The 20,016-nt window shown below is 40.0% G+C and overlaps 1 protein-coding gene across 11 annotated transcripts in view; it reads left to right on the top strand.

Annotated features, from left to right (window-relative positions):
• The window catches only part of LIMCH1 (LIM and calponin homology domains 1), a 318,608-nt gene that overhangs the window by 216,454 nt on the left and 82,138 nt on the right, over window positions 1–20,016 (top strand). For 8 of the 11 annotated variants that reach the window (XM_084900375.1, XM_084900385.1, XM_084900380.1 and 5 more), the window contains 3 exons: window positions 4,979–5,085; window positions 10,553–10,583; window positions 12,782–12,892. In XM_084900375.1, coding sequence (XP_084756501.1) covers window positions 4,979–5,085; window positions 10,553–10,583; window positions 12,782–12,892 — 249 coding nt within the window. Of the gene's footprint in view, window positions 1–4,978; window positions 5,086–10,552; window positions 10,584–12,781; window positions 12,893–19,009; window positions 19,729–20,016 lie in introns of those variants that run through there. The other 3 variants (XM_084900381.1, XM_084900376.1, XM_084900377.1) reach the window with 2 other exon arrangements.

Genomic DNA, 20,016 nt, shown 5'->3' with positions numbered 1-20,016 from the left:
AGGCTGTGTTCCTACTACGTATTTTCTGTAATTCTGATGTCCCTGATAGGTTTATGGCATCCCCCACCTCCCAGAATAGAAATTTAAGGCTCAGAATGGTTAGGAGTGATACCCAAGGTCACTTAGCTATTAAAGAATAAGGCTGGGTGGGACTCTACCTAAAGTCCTTCTGAAACAAAGTTGTTATGTTGTGTTCCTTGATACATTTGTTGCTCTCTTGCTTCCATTGTCTAAAGTTACACCTCTGTTTCTATGTATCTTGAACTATTCCAGCTATTTAGTGGATCATGAAAATTAATCTTGAAGATAAGAGACTTTTTTTTATAAGTCCTTATTCTTTTACCTATTAGGAATCGGTTGTTTTGTTGTTGGTTTGTTTTGTTTTTTTGTTTGTTTTGTTTTTTTCATTCTTTTGAGTACTTAGAACTTAGTACTTACTTGATTTTAAATATTTAATAAGTTCCCACTATATGCTAAGGACACTGCTACATTCTGGAGATATATGCTAAGGACACTGCTACATTCTGGAGATAAAGATCCTCCTGGGCCTTCCCGCATCTTGTCTTTGGGGTGAGATGTACAAGGACTTATTCAGGGAAGAGGTCCTGTGGAGGGTGGAAAGCCCAGAGCTCAATCCCGGGCCCTGGGGAATATTTTCATACACACTGCGGGCCCACAGGTTAATGAAATGGGAAACCACAGGGCCAAGGAGAAGGAGGAATTAATGCATGCTAGTTACACAAACAGCAGTATAAATCCATATATTCATATGAGCCTAGCACAAAATGGACTCTGTTCGGAACTGTAGGTTACACATCTGTGTTGGGTGGAGACTCGTGTTATAGTGTTTCCCGGTTAGCCAGAAATGGTCACTTTCCATCAGCAGTACTTAAACATTTACCTCAGTGACTTGGCAATCGTTGTCTCGGAGGTGACTGAGTTTTTCCCTTGGATTTTATGAAACTGGCTTTGCTAGTGAAGTTGTAATTCTATGTAGTTGAATACATTTCTACAAATGTAAAAAACTTTTTCCAAAAAATTTTTTTTTGAAAAATTTCAAATGTACAGAGAAGTCCAAAGAACAGCATGGTGTGTGCCTGCATAACCATTTACCTACAACAGGGCCGGTGGGCTCCACTCTGGGCCCAATAAAGTGTGTGGGAGTACGAGCCCTCCCGTTTATTTGTAAATTGTCTGGCTACAAAACAGAGGTGAGTCTCAGCCAGAGACCACCACAGGCCCACAAAGCCATGCTTACTATCTGGCCCTTTGCAGAAAATGTTTCCCAATCTCTGATGTAGATTCACTAATTGTTGATCTTTTGCTATATTTGCTATATCTCCTTTTCCATGTCGGGCCCACATTCATTCTCTCTCTCTCTCTCTCTCTCTCTCATATATATATATATATATATATATATATATATATATATATATATATATACATGCACACAAATACATTTTTTGCCATAAACCATTTGAAATTATGTTACAGACATTATGATAACTCATCCCTAATAATTCCTATACTTGCTTAAAAATAAAGGCATTCTCCTTGGCTGGTTAGCCTAATTGGTCGGAGCTTCATCCCGATATGCCAAGGTTACAGGTTAGATCTATAGTCAAGTCACGTATATATAAGAAGCAACCAATGAGTGCATAAATAGGTAGAACAACAAATCAATGTCTCTCTTCTCTCCCTCTTCTTCTTTCTCTAAAATCAATCAGTCAATCAATCAATCAGTTGAGGCATTCTCTCATATAACCACAATCTCATCACCATCATGTCTAAGAAAATTAACATTCATTCAAAACATCATATAACACATAGGCCATATCTAAATTGGACTTTTATAGCCTCAATTACTTTTTCATTTTGGATCAAAGATCCAGTCAAAGCTCATAGATCATGTTCAGTCATCATGTGTCTTTAATATCCAACTTTACTTTTCATGACATTGACTTTTTTTAAACTCTTAAAGAACTTCTTTTGAAGCTCTACAAAATCATAATAGGTTTGTAATAACATTACATTAGTAAGAGTTGGAAACAGTGGTCACTGTCATAAATCAGTGTCTTCCATTTCTCCCTTGGAAATGAGCTGCTGTTGTACTGCTTGGCTTCTGAAACTAAAACACTAATATGTGCGTTTTGCTTGGAATTGTAAATGTGGAAAAATTGCCGTGTGAAGAGCAGGGCAGCTGGGAATTTGCGAGTTGCATTTTATATAATTAAAGGCACAGTGCTTCCTGCCTGCTCCGGTGGCGGCCCCTGTTAGCTCTTGGCTGGAGGGTTCTTCCTTCTGGCTTTTCTCCTGACTGGGGTCTGGCTCCCGTCCAGCATCATTAGGTTGCAGCAAGAAGTTGGAAGGAGACCTGCAGTTATTTAAATCTCCCAGCCCAAATTGGTCAGCCTGGCTGGGAACACAGTGCTTTTGTGTTTGCAGTCTGTGCGCTGAATACAGTGTGGTGCTCAGACATGCATTTGGGCATCTGGGTATGCATGCGAAAACGTGCCTCCTCACCTTTCTTGAGAACAAGAGATGCCCCACTCGTGTGCTTCCTATGGAACCACATGGTAGTTACAGGTCTGGTGCTCTTATTGTGCTTGCAAATGATTCCTAGAGAGTACCAGGACACACCCTTTGCTTTGCTCTATGCTGGAAGCCCTCACAGCTTACAGACCAACCAGAACTATGCCCTAGAAATAGGTATCCAACCAGTTGAATGCCCTAAAAAAAAACAAAAAAAACAAAACAAAACAAAAAAAAACTTACCTGAACATAAATAAATCTTTGGACATGGGAGGAAACATAGAAAAACTCCAAGGAGAAATTTGATCATTTAAAAATGTGCAAGGTAATTGAAGGAGAGACTGGTCAGGTATAGATGACTTCAGTATATGACCAGCTCATTGTTAGTCTATAAGAGGCCTTCTGGATGACACAGGTCTTGGGACTGATGGCCCATCTTGCCTGCTGAAAAAAATCCAGGGACACCGGAAAGAACACATTCTGAGAAGGGCCATGGCGGAAAGTGAGACTGTGGTCTCTCCTCATTGGTTTCTCTGTCTCCTATCTTGTTCTTTTTAAGTCCTTCCCTCACCCCATTTACCTCTCCAACCATCTTCTTCTGCTGCAGATCCAGGCATTCATTTCTCAGATCCCAGCCCCTCTGTGACTTTCACAGCCTGCCTTCCATGGTTTCAAGGCCCTCTTTGAGCAGCCCTCAACTCTGTAGCATCATCTTCCTTTGGTGCTGACCTCAGATTTTATGCTTGAGTTCCTCATGTATGCCATATTGTTTTGCATCTCCATCCTTTGTTGGCGGTATGAACTTAGACAAGTTAATAGTTCTGTGCCTCCAACTGCTCATCTGTAAATGAGGATGAAAGCTCTTGGGAAAATGCTTAGCATATAAAAAGGGCTAAATAAATATTAGCTGTTTATTGTTATTGCCCTTGTTGTTTTGAGCCTGGGTATATTAATCTTCTTTATTGCTTCATAGAAAATTACTACAAATTTAGCGCCCATTGAAATCAACACCCAATTATCATCTTAGGTTCTGCAGTCAGAAGTATGGACATGGCATGATGGGTTCTCTGCTTAGGATCTCACAGGGCTGAGATCATGGTACTGGTGGAAGCTGAGGTCCTAGTTTAGCTTCATCCAAGCCTCTCCAAGCTCATGTGGTTGTTGACAGAATGCATCTCCTTACAGCTTTAAGACACATGGCCACCTGACTTTACCTGCCTCTAAAAGCTCCCCTGAGTAGGTTAGACCCAATCAGATGATCTTTCTTTTGGTTAACTCAAAGCCAACTGGTGAGTAACATAGCCACAGAGTGATGGATAGCTCCTGACATTTATGGTTCCACTGGCATTCAAGGGGAGGGGACCATACAGGATATGTACACTAGAGGGTGGGATTCTTGGGGGTCATCTTAGAATCCTGCCTACACATTGGATAGTTGGAAAGACCTCTGCTTTCTGTTCGCTTTGTTGAACTGCACTTGGGTGAATACATGATTCAGTAACTACCACCATCATTTCAGATTTTTGTAGCATCTTTCTTATAGTGTTCAGATGGATTCACATGATCTGGCTTATGGACCCAACCTTTATCATTCCTCTCCTAAAACTTTCACTCACTCACAAGACCAGCTAGCTCGCCGGAAGTCTCTCAGGTGAAAACAGAACCTGCTGAACCTACTGCTAACACCCCGGACTTCCAAAGGGATGGCCCACAACTGCAATCCCTTCCAAAGCCATTTGTTCATTTTTAATGACTTCCAACAGATGATGACCAGAACCCTCCTTAATTGTCAATGGTACCTGCTACTCCGCCAGTTCAAAATATATTTGTACCTGTGAGAGGCCATTTTCTCTAGGAAGGTCTTTTGCATTATTTTCAAAGGCTTTCCTTGCTCCTTCCATCTACCCAGTTAAGTTTAGATTTTTCCCATTTAATTCCATTTATGTTCACAAAAAGGTATTAGCAGTGAAAACCAACTGATAAAGAATGTATTTTAGAAGATCAATTAAAAGACAACACTCATTGAAGATGACACTCTGGCACTAAAACCAATTTTTAATATAAATTTTGAACCAGATTCTAGGCAATAAGATATGGACAAAACTTTACAATAGGGAATATCTGGTTTTGGGTAAGGTTCCTCCAAAAGATGCTAGGTTCTGCTTTTCAATGATATTTTACTTGCAGTTTTATAAAATTGTGTTAAGGTAAAGGGAAAAAATGAATTTGACATGACTGTGGGTTTAAAAGTTTGACATATCTGCTTACTCCAGTATATCCTAACAAAGTATGACTTTTTTTAATCCAGCAAGCCAGGATTTAGACCTGACTCTTGCTGCCTTCATGACTGCCGACCTTCCAGTAATTTGGACTATTAAAGAGAAGGGGCTGGTTCATAAAGATAAAATAAAATAATACAGACTTGAATTTCTTTTCTTCCTCCCAGGACAATATCATCTTATTCTTGAGAGGTTGTAAAGAGCTCGGCCTTAAAGAATCTCAACTTTTTGACCCTAGTGACCTTCAGGATACATCCAACAGGGTAGCAGTCAAGTAAGTAATGCACGATTTATGTTTAAGGGAAACCCGTTCATGGTTTGATTTGTAGTTTTGTGATGATGTTTTAAGCTTTAAGAGGCAGAGAATTGGGCATGCCTCATAAAATAAAAACGTAAAGATAAAAATCAGGCTTTCAAATCAAGACACATTGACCTTTCCCTCTATGTATAAGCTTTCATTCTGATTAAATAGAATTTTTTAAAATGCAAGTATCACTCCTACAGAATTAGAATGTTAAAGAGAAGGAGAAAAAATATTAGGTGAAACTTAAAGGAGGGGAAGGCAAGAGAGAATTATGCATAGAATCTTTGTGTATTCAACAAAAAAAAGCTTTTATTGGCTCCATTTGGGCATTTGAATAGGCTCTTGGAAGACTGCAAACTTGGTAAACAGATCTCAACTCTGTTTATTATGCAAAGAGCACAATAGATCATGGAGAAATCTCTTCTTCTTTTACATTTGTAACTGTTTTTCTCGTATGTGTCAATGATCAAATTCTTTGAAGATGGATCATTGGCCATTTAGCTGTTGTTGACTGTATCTACTCAATGAGCAATGTTTGGGCCAAAGAATTCTTGGGAAAGAATGTCAAAGTAAAAGAAAAGGCAATGTGTTTCTCTGTAAAGAAATAGATTGTGACCAGCATAATGAAAAAAAAAGTCCTTATGACTCTACAAATTTCACATAAAACATTTTTCACTTTAGTCAAAGAATATATGGCATGGATATACTTTATTAATAACCTTAATTACATGGGAAGAATCTGTGGATTGGCTGCACTTATGGGTTATTTTATCATAGAAGAACAGAAAAGGGGAGAAAAGCCAAAATTCAGAGCTGTTAATTTTACACCATTTGACAGTATTGATTTTTTTTTTCAATGATGGGGGAAAATGGAAACTACTGAATGAAATCCAGTTAGGAAATTATATTGGATTTTATTATTTGCGATGGGAAATAAGGGGGATTCAGCCATGATTGATTACATAAAAATTACTTCTCTGTTGTTAATGTGTCATTCTTTAATATTTCTCATAGGAAAATGTTGGTTAAGGACAAAAATAACAGAATAAAAATTATGATATTTGAATGTGGAAACCACCATAAACCTCATCTCAGTCATAATATGCTCCATTTGTTATTGTACCTAGCCTCTATAAATCACTGTTCACTTTAGGAAATTGTTTCAGGTTCTGCCTCATCTCACATTTTATATTTTCACCTGGTGGCAAGTGACCAAAAACAATATTAACTGTGCAACATCATAATAATTAGTCACACACATATTGCTTGGGGGAAAGTTCTCTTTGACATATTTATTCATTTATTAGAGCTACTTTAAATCAATGTTACTAAACCAGGAGAATTCTGAGATTGGTTTTGGAAATTCAGAACTCTTAGACCTTTCTTGTTACCAGGGGGGGAAAAAGGAGAGGGAGGGCGCGTCAGAAAATTGGGTGTTTAGTCCTCCATCTGCTTCTCTCTAGTTCTGTAATCCTAGGCAAGTGCCCTTGTTTCAATAGGGTTTTCCTTAAAAAAAAAAAAAAAAAAAAAAAAAAAAGTTTTTATTGATTTCAGAGAAAGGAAGAGAGAGGGAGGAAGAGATGGCAACATCAATGATAAGAGAGAATCATTGATTAGCTGCCTCTTGCACGCCTCCTAGTGGGGATCAAGCCCACAACCCAGTCATGTGACCTGACCTGACCAGTGATTGAACCATGTTCCCCCAGGTTCATGGGTCGATGTTCAACCACTGAGCCGTACCGGTTGGGCTACCTTTTCATCTATAAAATGAAATTGGACAGATGTTTTCTCAGGTACAATTCTAGCTAATTTTTTCTCAGTACAGATCTGAGAAGACAGTTAACCAACTTCTGAAAAAAAGAGACTTTGGTCAAAAGGCACAGAAAGCAACCTAAAGAGGGAAAGTCACTTAGACCAATTTTACACACACATAGTCCCTTCTCAGTTACTGTCGCATCTTCCCCTTCTTTTCTCTGTCTTTTTCTTTATCTTTCCCTCTGCTTCTTTTCCTCCTCTTCCCTTCCCTGTGCTTCCCTTCGCTTCTTTATCTGGTCTTTCAGTCTATCTTCCCTTTTATATTTCTTCTACCTATTTTCTCCCCTTTTTAATTTGTTTTGTCACTTGAGCATTCATACTCTCTTTAGGCAATACTTTTCCATCATCCTCTCCTATGACACTATCGGTTTTCACTCATTCATCTAACCAGTCTTTACTGAGCAGCTATTCTGTGTCAGATACTTTCCAGTCACAAGAGAACCGGAATGATGAATACCTCCTGTTCACATGGAATTTATTCCCAGTATCAACAAATGAGAAATAACTAAGTAAATAAAAAAGATAATTACAAGAAGCAATAAGTGCTGAGGAAAAAATAGATAATGTAAAGGAGAGTGACTATTACACAAATGGATATATCAAATCACTATGTTGTAAACCTTAAACATATACAGTGTTATATGTCAATTGTAGTGCAATAAAACTACAGGGAGGGGAGAAAAGAAGAAGAAAGATAGTAATAAGTCCAGATATAGTCAAGAATAGCCTCTCTGAAGAGACAGCATGTCACCTGTGGGCTGAGACATGAATGGGAAGCAAGAACCAGCCAAGCAAAGGTCTGTAAGGCATGGAGAGTAGAGGAAAGGCTGGGGAAGAGGAAATCAACTTGATGCTTAAAAAGCGAAGTAGCCAGCCCTAGTCATTTTGGCTCAGTAGATAGAGTGGCAGTTCACGAGTTTGATTCTGGTCAAGGGCACATTCCTGGGTTGCACGCTTGATCTGGGGCAGTGGTCAGCAAACTGTGTTTCAAGAACCACATGCAGCTCTTTGGCCCCTTGAGTTTTTAGCAAAGGCCAGCTTAGGAGTACCTTAATTAAGTTAATAACAATGTACTACCTATACAGTTTAAGTTTAAAAAAAATGTGTCTCTCAAAAGAAATTTCAATCATTGTACTATTGATAGTTGGCTCTGTTGACTAATGAGTTTGCCAATCACTGATCTGGGGGATCCCTGGCCCGGACAGGGCACATGTGGGAGGCAACCAATCAATGTGCCTCTCTCACATCGATGTTTCTCTCTCTGTGTCTCTCCCCCTCCCTTCCACTCTCTCTAAAAATCAATGGAAAAAAATATCTTCAAGGGAAGATTAACAACAAAGAAAAGTAGCCAGTGTGGTAAAAGGGTACTGAGCAAGGCTGAGTGTGGTGGGAGGGGCAGTCCGCAAGCCCGGTAGGGTCCTGAACTTGGACTACTTACAGAGAAAATGTTTTATTTCACTGAATTTAGAACAGAAATAATTTTATATGAAGATTATGCCATAAATTCATTGACAGTACTTAGAAAACCATTTCTAGTTTTAGTGAGGAGCGGGGCTTCCTGCTTATGACTTTTCCATACATGGCGCTGGTTAATTTGGCACTGTGCGTGAGACATTTGCACCAGACACAGGCTTTATAGCTCTCGGGGATTCCAGTGGAACTGCTGTATTTCTCTACTTTTTCCTCTGAGAGTTGAGCTGAACATTAGCAACGAAGGAGAACCACCCCACTGACACCAATTAATGCCATAAGCGATAAGTCATAGGGGTAGATCCCACGGAGGACATTTTGAGGCTTTTCTGAAATTGTTTTTTGTTTTTTGTTTTTTTTCTAAAAAAAAAAAAAAAAAACACTCTTGAGTTTTCGTGGTAGGTAATTTTTTTAGGTTTTGTTTTTTTGTTTTTTTGGGTTTTTTTTGAGAGGTAACTCGAGTAGACTAAAAAGGAAAAACCTGCAAATGATTACTGAATGTGTAATCTACCTATAATGGATGCCAGACAACCTAGATGGGGAATGAAAGCACAGTCCAAAGGGCAGGCAGCAAGAATCATTCCAGGGGATCGGAGTGACTAGATGGAAATGAGGAAAGGCTTTCCACTGCTCCTGAGTATTGATGCTCTATCCATTGAGCCAAACCGGTTTCCGCATACCTGCAGAATTTGGAAGCATTTTCACATTACTATTTGCCGTGTGGGAGGCATAGAACAGATATTCTGTGAGCTCCTACTATGTTCCAAGCATGATTTTTTTAGAACTGGGTCACAGTTTTCATTAAGGAACTTCCATTGTCAATGCAGAAAAAGTTGTGTGTTCCCTGTTCTTAACTTGTTCTTCATACAAAAAAATCCTTTATAGATTTTTTTCCCCATCTGTTTCTCTTGTTACACTATTAAAAAATCCTAGCAAATATCTGACATAACATTTCTTTTTCTGTTAAAAAGAGGGAACAGGGAAACATTCTCTTAATTGAACCCAAATTGGACCAATGCTTCTTTTAATCTAGGTCCCTATTGATGGGTTTATCTTAGTAAGTACTACTTCGTTTTCTAGTTCCTCAAACTTCAATGGACTTAGAATTGTGCACCTAGTCATTGACATGTACTGTGGATCAGAATATGCAGCAATGAAGTGGTTGGAGTCTAAAAACTTGAAGGAGCTCTTGACTGGCTTATACAATAGTATTACCTTCTCCCTCCTGTCCCCCCACTTGTGGGGAAAAGCAGTATTTGTTTTTCCTGGTATTTATTTGTTGACATGCTAAAAAAAACTTTGGGAAAATTTTAGAGAAATTTTTATATTTCACTGTATGAATATTTAGAAAGTTCCACAAACTAGCTTATTTGTTTATAGTTTGAGAATAAATATTTATGTATATTTAAGAATGTACGTGTGTATAGTTAAACATAATATACATATTTTCTTGCTTGTGGCTAATTCTCATCTCTAATTTATTTCCGTAAGTGAAAAGGACAAATATTTGGATCTTATTGCCTCTTGTACATGTCTTTTCAGGTCTATTAATTAAGATTTTAGATCTTTGTTAAAAGTACTTGTATGAAAAAAAAATTTGAAAGTGCAGTCAGATATCCATTTGACAGTGGTGTATAATCAAGGCAAAATTTTACTTCAACAGTTAAACTTGGAGGATCTATAACAATAAAAGTGTGATATGCTAATTAGACTGGATGTCCTTCTGGACGTCCTTCTGTCCTTCCATGGAAGGCTGGGCTGTGAGGGAAGCCCAGGTCCCAGTTTGCCAGAGGGAAGCTGGAGCTGACAGCCAAGGGAAGGAAGGCCTACTCTTGCATGAATTAAGTGCATCGTGTCTCTAGTACAAATATAAACAGTCTTGGGTTTAAGTGGAATTCTTTATTTTCCAAATGTTAAAGAGTCTTAATGTTTTCATAGTGTACTATGAAACTTCAAGCCCACCTTCCATTTTCAAAATAATTCTACTTAGTACCTGAAATAATAATTTTAGATCTTAAAAATAGTATATTTCTTGATTTTATTATATTAGTTAATTCAAGTACGGTATATTTTAGAAGTATGTTTGTAAAGAAAAATCACAGTGAAGAAACTACTGTTCTGATCATATTTTCTTTTCCTTTTCCTTCATTAGGAGCCTTGATTATAGTAGGAAGCTGAAAAATGTAAGTGTTTTAACTTCACTTTCCCACCTTACTCTTTCTGAACTTTGATTTCAAGTGTAAAATTTAGTTCATACACCCAGTGTCTCTCCTATTCTGTTCCATAAAGACTCCTAGAAAAAGAGTATACATGTCTCTGATAGAATAATTAATGACTATAATAGAAATAAAGATGGTAGTTTGGGGTGGTGGGGGGGGTCTTTTTAATTAAAGAACTGATAAATCCAGAAATGAACAAATGAAAGCCTGTGCTCTGGTTGTGATTCAGTTTCTTAAACACAAGACAGTGTCTCAGCAGTGATGTTAGTTCCTTGCTGCTGGCTGGCATGTTTGGGATTATTAAATTAAGCAGTTGGGCAAATTGTTTCAGGGAGAGATCAGCACAATGTGAATAGTGTTGACTGACATGGGTCTATACTTTTTTCTCCTACTAATCTTTTGAGTTTTTATTAATATTTCCCAAAATCAAGTTTTTTGGAGTTAGATCTTATTTTCAAAAGGCAAGCATATCACTTCTCTCTCTCTCTCTTTTTGTTTTATTTTTCATTATTTTATTTTATTTTATTTTATTTTATTTTATTTTATTTTATTTCTTCACATCACCATTTATTTTTTATACTCTCTTCCACCCCCACCTGCTTTCCTAACCCCCGCAATCACCACACTGTTGTCATGTTCATGAGTTCTTTATCTTTTTTTCTCTTCTTTTACTTAATCCCTCCATATCCTCCCCTTATTTTAAGATTAAATTGAGGAATGTAAGAAATGACCTTCTGCATATAAAATAGAAAACTAAGCTGTGACACCTTCTTTTTTTAGTTTCCAGGGTGCTATGATATTTGATTGACAATCTTATTCTTATCTTCTATAAAACTAGGGCTCCATGCCACTTTCCATCACACAGTTTTAAACAAATCAGAGAACATATCGTCTCAAACACAAGACAGTTCTGTTTTCTATTCTCCTATTACACCTTTCAGGATAGCCTTCTACTCGTAGCTCACATTAGCTTATGTTCCTAGTTAATGTCCTGACATTTGGAACTGTCTGTTCTCTGGTAATTCATTTATAAGTAATCAATTTTTAAAAAGAAAAAGAAAACTTTCAGGATGTTTTGAAGGTTTCCTGAAGTAAAATTTTTTCAGAGGTAGAAAACCAAATCATAGCTAAGCATTGATGGCACGTTACTCTATTTGGGGCTTGTTGTCATCTGGACCCATGTACCCATAACATTATCCAAAGCATTTTCTGGCCTAGCCAGTAGAGAGGGACAATAAGTACTTCCCAGCCTGGATGAGGCAATAAATTCGAATGGGAAAATGAAATAATGGCCTTAGCTTTTCCATAAGCTTCAGATCCCAATAATTCCGTGTTAAGGATTCATCTTCAGCCAAACCCTGCTGGATTTTATGGGGCCGTTGGTGTAAAGAGCATTTACGTTTATGGACAGTTTCTTTGGAAAAACAGAACAAAGTGACTTAGGGCTGTAGCTTCAGACCATTAAATACTCACAGACATTCTTAAAGATTTTTAAGCATGTTGAATCTCTATGACCACTAAGATAGCTTAATTGACAATAACCTTGTCCAGGCTAAATATTTCTCTTTTCAGATTAATGGGAGTCCACCTGTAACCCAAGACTGCGCATAATATTCTTACATTGTTTTCTTCTGACTTTAGTTAGACATGTTGTGTTGATCTTTTGCTGGAAACCACTAATTCACCTTCATCACTGCTTTGGGATTTTTTTCCATTGATCGTAGCAGAACCTCTGTGCCCACAATTAGAAGGGGTAGGCCTTTGAAAGCACCTCTCTCACAAGGAACTGACAACCTAGTCATTACTTGTCTAGGTACAAATGCCAAGCGTTTCTGAAAAATTTTGCTTCCTAATTTTGCATATTTAAGTATTTCATTATACAAAAATAATTGTAGAGGATGTATTATTATTTTTCCTTCTTGCTGTCTTATCAATGAACTCTTTCTAAAACTGGAGTCTCATTTTAACTACTGAAGCATGTTTGTGTTGACCAATACAGCATTAGGTTCTTATTGAAATGATTTACATTTAATGGTTACCTCATGGATGGAGTTTTCATAAATCAGTGGGTTTCCTGTTAGTGGAGCTTTATTGACTCCTTCATTTGAAAGTAATTCTTGAGAGAAAACTCTCCCGCTCTTGTGCCTGGTTTTGTCTCGCAGGTGTTAGTGACCATTTACTGGCTGGGAAAGGCAGCAAATAGCTGTGCATCCTATAGCGGGACAACGCTGAACTTGAAGGAGTTCGAAGGCTTGCTGGCTCAGATGCGAAAGGTAACGGCTTTTCTTCCTTATCCCGAGAGGTTCAGACGAGGTGGGAAAGCTGCGGGGGGCTGTTCCTCTGTTTTCCGTGTTCATCTCCAGCACGGAGAAGGAAACAGTCAGGTTCCTGAGTGGAGGAGCTGGGGATTAAGAAATTAAAGAAAGAAAGAAACCAAGAGGCAGGAATAGATTCATCAAGCTGGGCGCTAGGTGGGCACCATCCTCTCTGATGGAGAGGCAGCAAGCGACCCGAACCATGAACCATGCAGCAGGTTTATTTTATAGAGTCAAAGGAGCTTATTTGCATTCTTAACTAGGCCCTAGCATTACTGGGTTTACATATCTAGACCCACCCCTGCTGACACCTGGACAAAGGTAAGTCAGAAACTGAATAACACCCCCAGCCCTCTTGGGGGCATGTAACCGGGACATGGACTCTGCCAGTGCCTCGGGCTCAGCTGACAATTTAAAGGATGTCCATGTGCCTTCTCTGGTGGCCCTCTGCAGAAAACAACCCATGTGCCTTTTTTTAAGATCCTTACAGTTCTGGGCAGTGGAATGGAACAGGCCAACAATATCATGCACTCACGGAAACGGCCACTTACCATACCAGTGATGTCCTGACCAACGACATCTTTCCCTCGTGCATTCCACACTCACCTGAACTTTTATACCAGTTGGAGAATGGGAGATCTGAGCTCAACCAGCTTTAACCCCGAAAGAGCAGATTCAATTGGTCAATATCTGACTTTGTGGGCCAAAGAGCTCAGTGCTTGTTTCCTAGGGGGAATAATGGCTGAATTAAACAAATACAGCATTATACAAACATGAAGACTTGTTCTGCACTTTTGTCCTAAAGGTCATTTTGCTTGCCCGTCAGGCTCTTGGTGTGGGTGAGGTTAACATCAGCCAAGTTCTTGCCTGGGCATTCTCCCTGGACAGGCTCTGGATAATTAGACACAGTCTCTTCTAAGATGTGCCTTGCATGGCCATTGTAGTTGAATGAGCTGGACATTCGGAAAACACTGTTGACAACATTTAAGGCTTTCTTTGATTATGGGAAAGACCTACGGTAAGAATTTGTCAAGGGGATAGTGGGACGTTTTATGTGTGTCTGCCTGTGGGTTCCTTTTTAAGGTTCAGCAGTATCGCTGAACTCGCTCAAAGTGCTAGGATATGGTGTTACCCGGGAGAAGCCCCACCCAGCCAGCCTCGGTGAATAGGTGAGGCTCGTTTGTCATCAGCAGCATTCACGGGTTCTGGAAAAGGCCCACATTGTGGCACAAGTCAACTGAGGCTTTGCTCTTCTTTTGTCTCCAGCATGCAAACTAACTGCTCTAATGAGACCTCACTAAGGGACAGTCTGTGCTTTAAAATTTTTTCTCTTAATACTGAAAGCAAGAAATTGCCTACACTTTCTATTAATGTGGTCTTCTTTCCTTGAATTAAAGCTAATAGCCCTCACAGTTCTTCTCATTTGCCTGGAGCCAGTCTGGCTCACATATTTATAAATGGACAATACTTCATATTGGTTGTAATATATATAAACAACGTTTTAAAGCTAAATTACTTTTACAAAATAAGACAAACACACCCACTTCATTAAGCACAATACATTGTTTCTTAGTGTTTCTTAGCTCTTATTTGTTCTTTAATTTTAATTTTTTATTTATTTATTTTTATCTAACTCTCCAGTTAGAGAAAGTGCACATCCAGTACAGACCCAGACAGGAGTTGTGAAATCTAATATATATATACTAGAGGCCTGGTGCATGAAATTTGTGAATGGGGGAGGCCCAGCCTGCACCCTCTCCAATCCAGGACCCCTTAGGGTATATCCAGCAGTTGGACATTTCTCTTACAATTCTAGACCACTGGCTCCTAACTGCTCACCTGCCTGCCTGCCTGATCACCCCTCAATGCCCCCCCTGCCAACCTGGTCACTCCTAACTGGTTCCCTGTCAGTCTGATGACCTCTAACTGCCTCTGCCTGCCAGCCTGATTGCCCCAAACTGCCCCCCCCCCCCCCCCCCCCCGCCTGCCAGCCTGGTTGCCCCATGCAGCCTGCTGTTTGGTCATTTGGTTGCCCTCACTAACCCCTGCTGGCCTGGTTGCCCCATGCAGCCTGTTTGGTCTTTCCTTCGGTTGTGATGGTTGCTTAGGCTTTTATATAGACAGATTAAATTTGGAATGGAATAATGATATGAGTCATGTCTTTTAAGCCACATATTTAAAAGCTCTGCCTCGGTTGCCATTGATCTTAGAAGATTCTCCTGGAATCTGGTTTCTTCTTGTTCTTGCCATTTCTTACCCCTAGTCCAGCTTCTCTACAATCTGAGCAGTTATTGGTTTCTTCAGCTTAGCTATGCTTCCTATTGAGATAATTGGTTATTTCACTTGCCTTGAAATGGCCTGTTATTGTGAACAGTTGTTGCCTTTTTTTAATGAATGTAGATAATGTCACAGGATATGGGAGAGTAGTTAGTATCACTGGACGAAGCATGACATAACTAACATGGCCAGCTGTGGTAGTCCTAAGTGTCTACATAGAGAGTAACTGACCTGAATTCCACAGGTCTACCCAGTACCTGGAAATATTAGTTTATCTGGAATATAGATTATCTCATTTTCTTAATTAGGATTGTTTTCCACTGGGAAATGCAGGAAAGTCTAACTTTGGCTTTAGTAAAATAGAATTTTATTCTGAAGTCACATAAATGAGGTCTGGATATGAGCAGTCCAGGGCTGGTATGGTCTGGTGATCTTCAGGGACCCAGGCTCTTTCCATCTTTTTTCTTCATCATTTTCAACCATGGCTCCTCACCCGCTGTTTCAAGATGCTCTTCTAGCTCCTAGTCCAGAAAGGCAGGGAATTCTTCCCCCTAGTCCCAGCTGTAAAATTCCTAAGGGTGTACTCTGACCCAATGTGGGTCTTTATTCTGAACTAGCCATGTGACCAGGGGCAAGGGACACCAGGACTGGCCTAAGCCACTACTTTTTCAAGGGGTATTAACCAGAACAAGGGGATAATGGAGGTCACAGTAGAGAAGCCCAGACCTCCGCTCAGCAAACCACCACCATCAACTTCTCTTTCCTTAATTGCCTTATTTTTCAATGACAACTCCCAACTTTTCATTCATTTTTTTTCTGTTTATCTTTTACCTTCCAATTAAAACATAAGGCTCATGAAGATGGGGTGTTTATCAGGTTTTCAGAATGTTGTGTCCCCAGCACTAGGAGAGTGTCTGGGCACAGATGATACTCAGCAAATATCTGTGGAATGAATAGCCTCCCCAGCCAGAGTGTGATGGGCGGAGATGGGTCATCATGCTGAAAAATTAGAACCTGAAAACCTCCAGAATAGGAGTTAGCCACCTTATAAATCACAAAGGAAAAAGAAAAGGTTGGGTGGTAAGACAGAGGCATCTGGAGTTTCTCAGATACCATAAGTCAGTCATCTACCAAACACTCGCTGGTTCTCATTATCTCTGACAGAAAGGAATAAGAAGAGAACAGATGAGTGAAATAATTCAAAACTGTCATGGAAACTGGTTGTTCTCACCCCATTCGTTAACACACTTTTACTGGAACAACTAGCAATTAGCACAATGGACAGATTTGAATCTTATCTCCCTTCCCTGGAGTGCTGCTGGGCTCCTAGGTGAAAGACATAGAGGGCATAACTAGACCCTAAGAAAGGTGAACTTAAGTTATTCTAGCCTTTGCTATCTACTACTCCCTCCCCAAAGCTTAACTCTAGGTGATGATGGAATCAAATACAATTATCCATCTAGCTCAGTGGTCGGCAAACTGCTGCTCGCAAGCCACATGTATGGCTCTTCCACAAAATACCTTGAGTATGGCTCTTCCACAAAATACCACGGCCTGGGCTAGTCTAGTTTGAAGAAACAGCGTTAGAAGAAGTTTAAGTTTAAAAAATGTGGCTCTCAAAAGAAATTTCAATCTTTGTACTGTTGATATTTGGCTCCGTTGACTAATGAGTTTGCCAACCACTGATCTAGGTGATATCTACAACTATATGTCTGGCTGAAGAACCAGCTTCTTGCTGCACCTCAATGTTCCACGGGACCAGTGTGGCCAAGGATGGTTTTCACTTTTCAAACTGGCCATGCCATCCAGCTTCCAGCTCTCACCTGATCCAAGGTTTTACTCTTGGCTCTCTCATAGTCACGAACAGGACAGTCTTCCTGTTTTTCTTTCCCACAACTAGCCGTGAGAAAGCAGCTGAACTTCCAAGAGCCATGCTGACTTTTTCTTCACTTCTCTGGTTTGTAGAGTAAGGGTGGAGGAAACGTGAGTGCTTTGGAGAGACTTTTTGGTACTATTTTCTTGAACATCCAGTTTTGCGATGCTACCCCAAGAAGTTTATAAAATTTTGTCATTTCTAGATGTAACGAGTGGCGCAGCTCCCTGAGTGTCTGCCCTCCCTATTGGGAAATTAGACCAAAGCATCTAAATATGGGATATAAATGAAGAAGGAGATAGAAGAGTTTCAGTGTGCATATAATTACATTTATAAGTTTTATGTAATTTATATATTGCTACTTTACATATACAGATGAATACATATTAGTAATTATAACCATAGCTAACACTTTTGAGCACTTAGCATAGGTCAGGCAGTTTTCTGAATGCTTTGCATATAGTAACATTTAACCATCCAAACAATCCTGTGGGATAGGTTAGTTCCATTTTACAGATGAGAAAACTGAGAGTAGACACGGTAGAATAACTTGGCTAAGGTCATACATCTGACTTAAATCCAGTCAGTCAAGCTTCCAAGACATGCTGATAACTTATGCCAAACTGCCCCAAACTTCCTCTCTCTTACAATATTTATAGTTTGGGGACCTGGGCATAAATAGCACTTAGTGAAGGGACTTTATCCAGAGTAGCATCATCGACAAAGTAAGGAGGTAGGGTTTAGTAATTGGAAGAGGCCATGATGTAGATGGTGGCAGCTGTTACTACACCAAAGTTGATCAAATGGGGTTAGGTTTACCTTGGGATGTAAAGACAGGGGTTTGCGTCGGGATCACAGCTTTGCTTTGCTGTGTGACCCCACATTACTTATTCTCTCTGATTCTTATTTTTCTCTTCTGTAAAATGGGGACAATACTAACCACATCATTGGGGTGGGAGGATGGGAGGATTAAATAATATAACATATAAAAAACAGCAAGCATAGCCCCAAACCTATAGTGAATATTGAATAAAAACAATGTTTATCTTTAAGCACTTGGCTCTTCTTCTCAGTGGATAAATAAAACAAGATAACTATTTGCCCTTCTTAAGAAATTAAATGCAAACCATATCCAAGTCAGATCTATACTGAAGAAGTTAGTCATGAGTTCTTCCTTGGCCAGCCCTGGCTTTTGTTCAGGTCCTGGTTAACTTTTGACCCGCAAGGAAACTACCTTCAGTGCCACTGCTGGACCGTCTGCCTTCCTCCAGAGCGTTTGTGGGCTTAGACCAGTGTTTTTCAACCTTTTTTGGGCAAAGGCACACTTGTTTCATGAAAAAAGTCACGAGGCACACCACCATTAGAAAATGTTAAAAAATTTAACTCTGTGCCTATATTGACTATATATAAAGTAATTCTCTTGAATAGGAATCAAATAAACACAAAGAAAGTATTTTATAAGTACTTTATTATGAAATATTAAGTAAACAAAATAGTGAAAAATTATAAAATTCTTGTCTTGTCTGCACCTACGGCACACCAGGCAACATCTCGCGGCACACTAGTGTGCCGCGGAACAGCGGTTGAAAAACGCTGGCTTAGACAACCTGTTCTTCAGAGGCCCTGGTCAGATTCTCAGTGTGGAGGCTGCAGGGAGCTCCTCTCAGCCCTGCCCTTCTCCTCCCTCCCGTTGCCTTCTCCTGCACAGAATCTGTGTGTGCCCTGTCTGCGAATTACAGCCACTCCACCCCCGCTGAGTGCCTCCCACTGGGGATTGTGTCAGAGGGTCTGGATATAATTGACAGAAGCAGCCGGCAAAGCCACTTCCTACAAAGGCATTGACTCCAGTGGGCATAGGAGCCAGAATAGACAGTTCCCAAAATCTCAGATATGGAGAATATTTTTTTTCCTTCCCTTCAGGGATGTGGAGGGGGCTTTCCTGAGCATCCCAGGAAACCCACAGTGTGACATTCCAGTCTCTGCAGATGAGATAATGTCGTCCACAGGCCCGGTGTTAAGCGGCCATCAGGGGAGGAATTAAATCAGGGTTTATCTTTTGAGTGACCAGAGTTATTTTTGTTTTCGTCAGCCCGGACTATTGTAATTAATGCTAAGACACAGGCGGGAACAAGGCTTTTATTATAGTAGGCGGGTGAGGATGGCTTCGACTGACCTTTCTCCTGCTGGAGTCTCAGTATTTTAGTATGTGCTGCTTGCGCTGAAAAGAATTTATAATCACAGGCTGTCAAAGACAGCCATTGTTCTCCCTGCTCTGAACATGTGGGTCAGCCACAAGTGCTCTCCGCTCCCCCAGCGCCAGGAGCTGGCCGAGAGTGAGAGCATGCCTGGATTCTTCTGAGGCATCAGGAAAAGCATTTTGCATATTTTCAGCGCTTTTTTATTTTTTTATTTTTTAACTTTCTGCCTCAGAAAGACAGCTCCCTTTCAGAGCAGGAATTTCCCTTCGAGGTAGCAGGGGAGGGAAGCCCGCCGCTCCAGGATTTTACGGATCCGATCCTGCAGCAACAACAAACGCTGCTGCGTGCCTCTGCCAGGTCGCATACCCAGGAGCAATTGCACCGCTAACCTCGGGGCTCGGGCCCAGAACAGACATGCGGTTATGGATTCCGAAAGGCGGGTCAAGGTTCAGGTTTTAGTTTTCTTTCCTTTTTTTCTGTCTTTGTCTGTCATGGTATTCTTGTGGATTCGAACGTGATGATGTTTTATTTCCCTTTCCTTTGATCTTTTGTGTGTTTTTTTTTTGTGTATGTGTTTTTTAACATTGTGGAGTAGGAGTTCCTGGGGATTTTTCTTTCTTCGGGTGTGTGATTTTTCTGGTCGGGAAAGTCGCAGCCGGGAAGGGAGGAAGGATGACATGTGGGCTTGTTAGATGATCATCCATTCGCTAACCGGTTGTCATAACCCGTTCTTA

Source organism: Pipistrellus hanaki (genome assembly GCF_964339955.1).
Source record: "Pipistrellus hanaki genome assembly, chromosome: 1".
In the NCBI taxonomy this organism is placed as follows: domain Eukaryota; kingdom Metazoa; phylum Chordata; class Mammalia; order Chiroptera; family Vespertilionidae; genus Pipistrellus; species Pipistrellus hanaki.
This window is presented reverse-complemented; position numbering and strand designations above follow the sequence as displayed.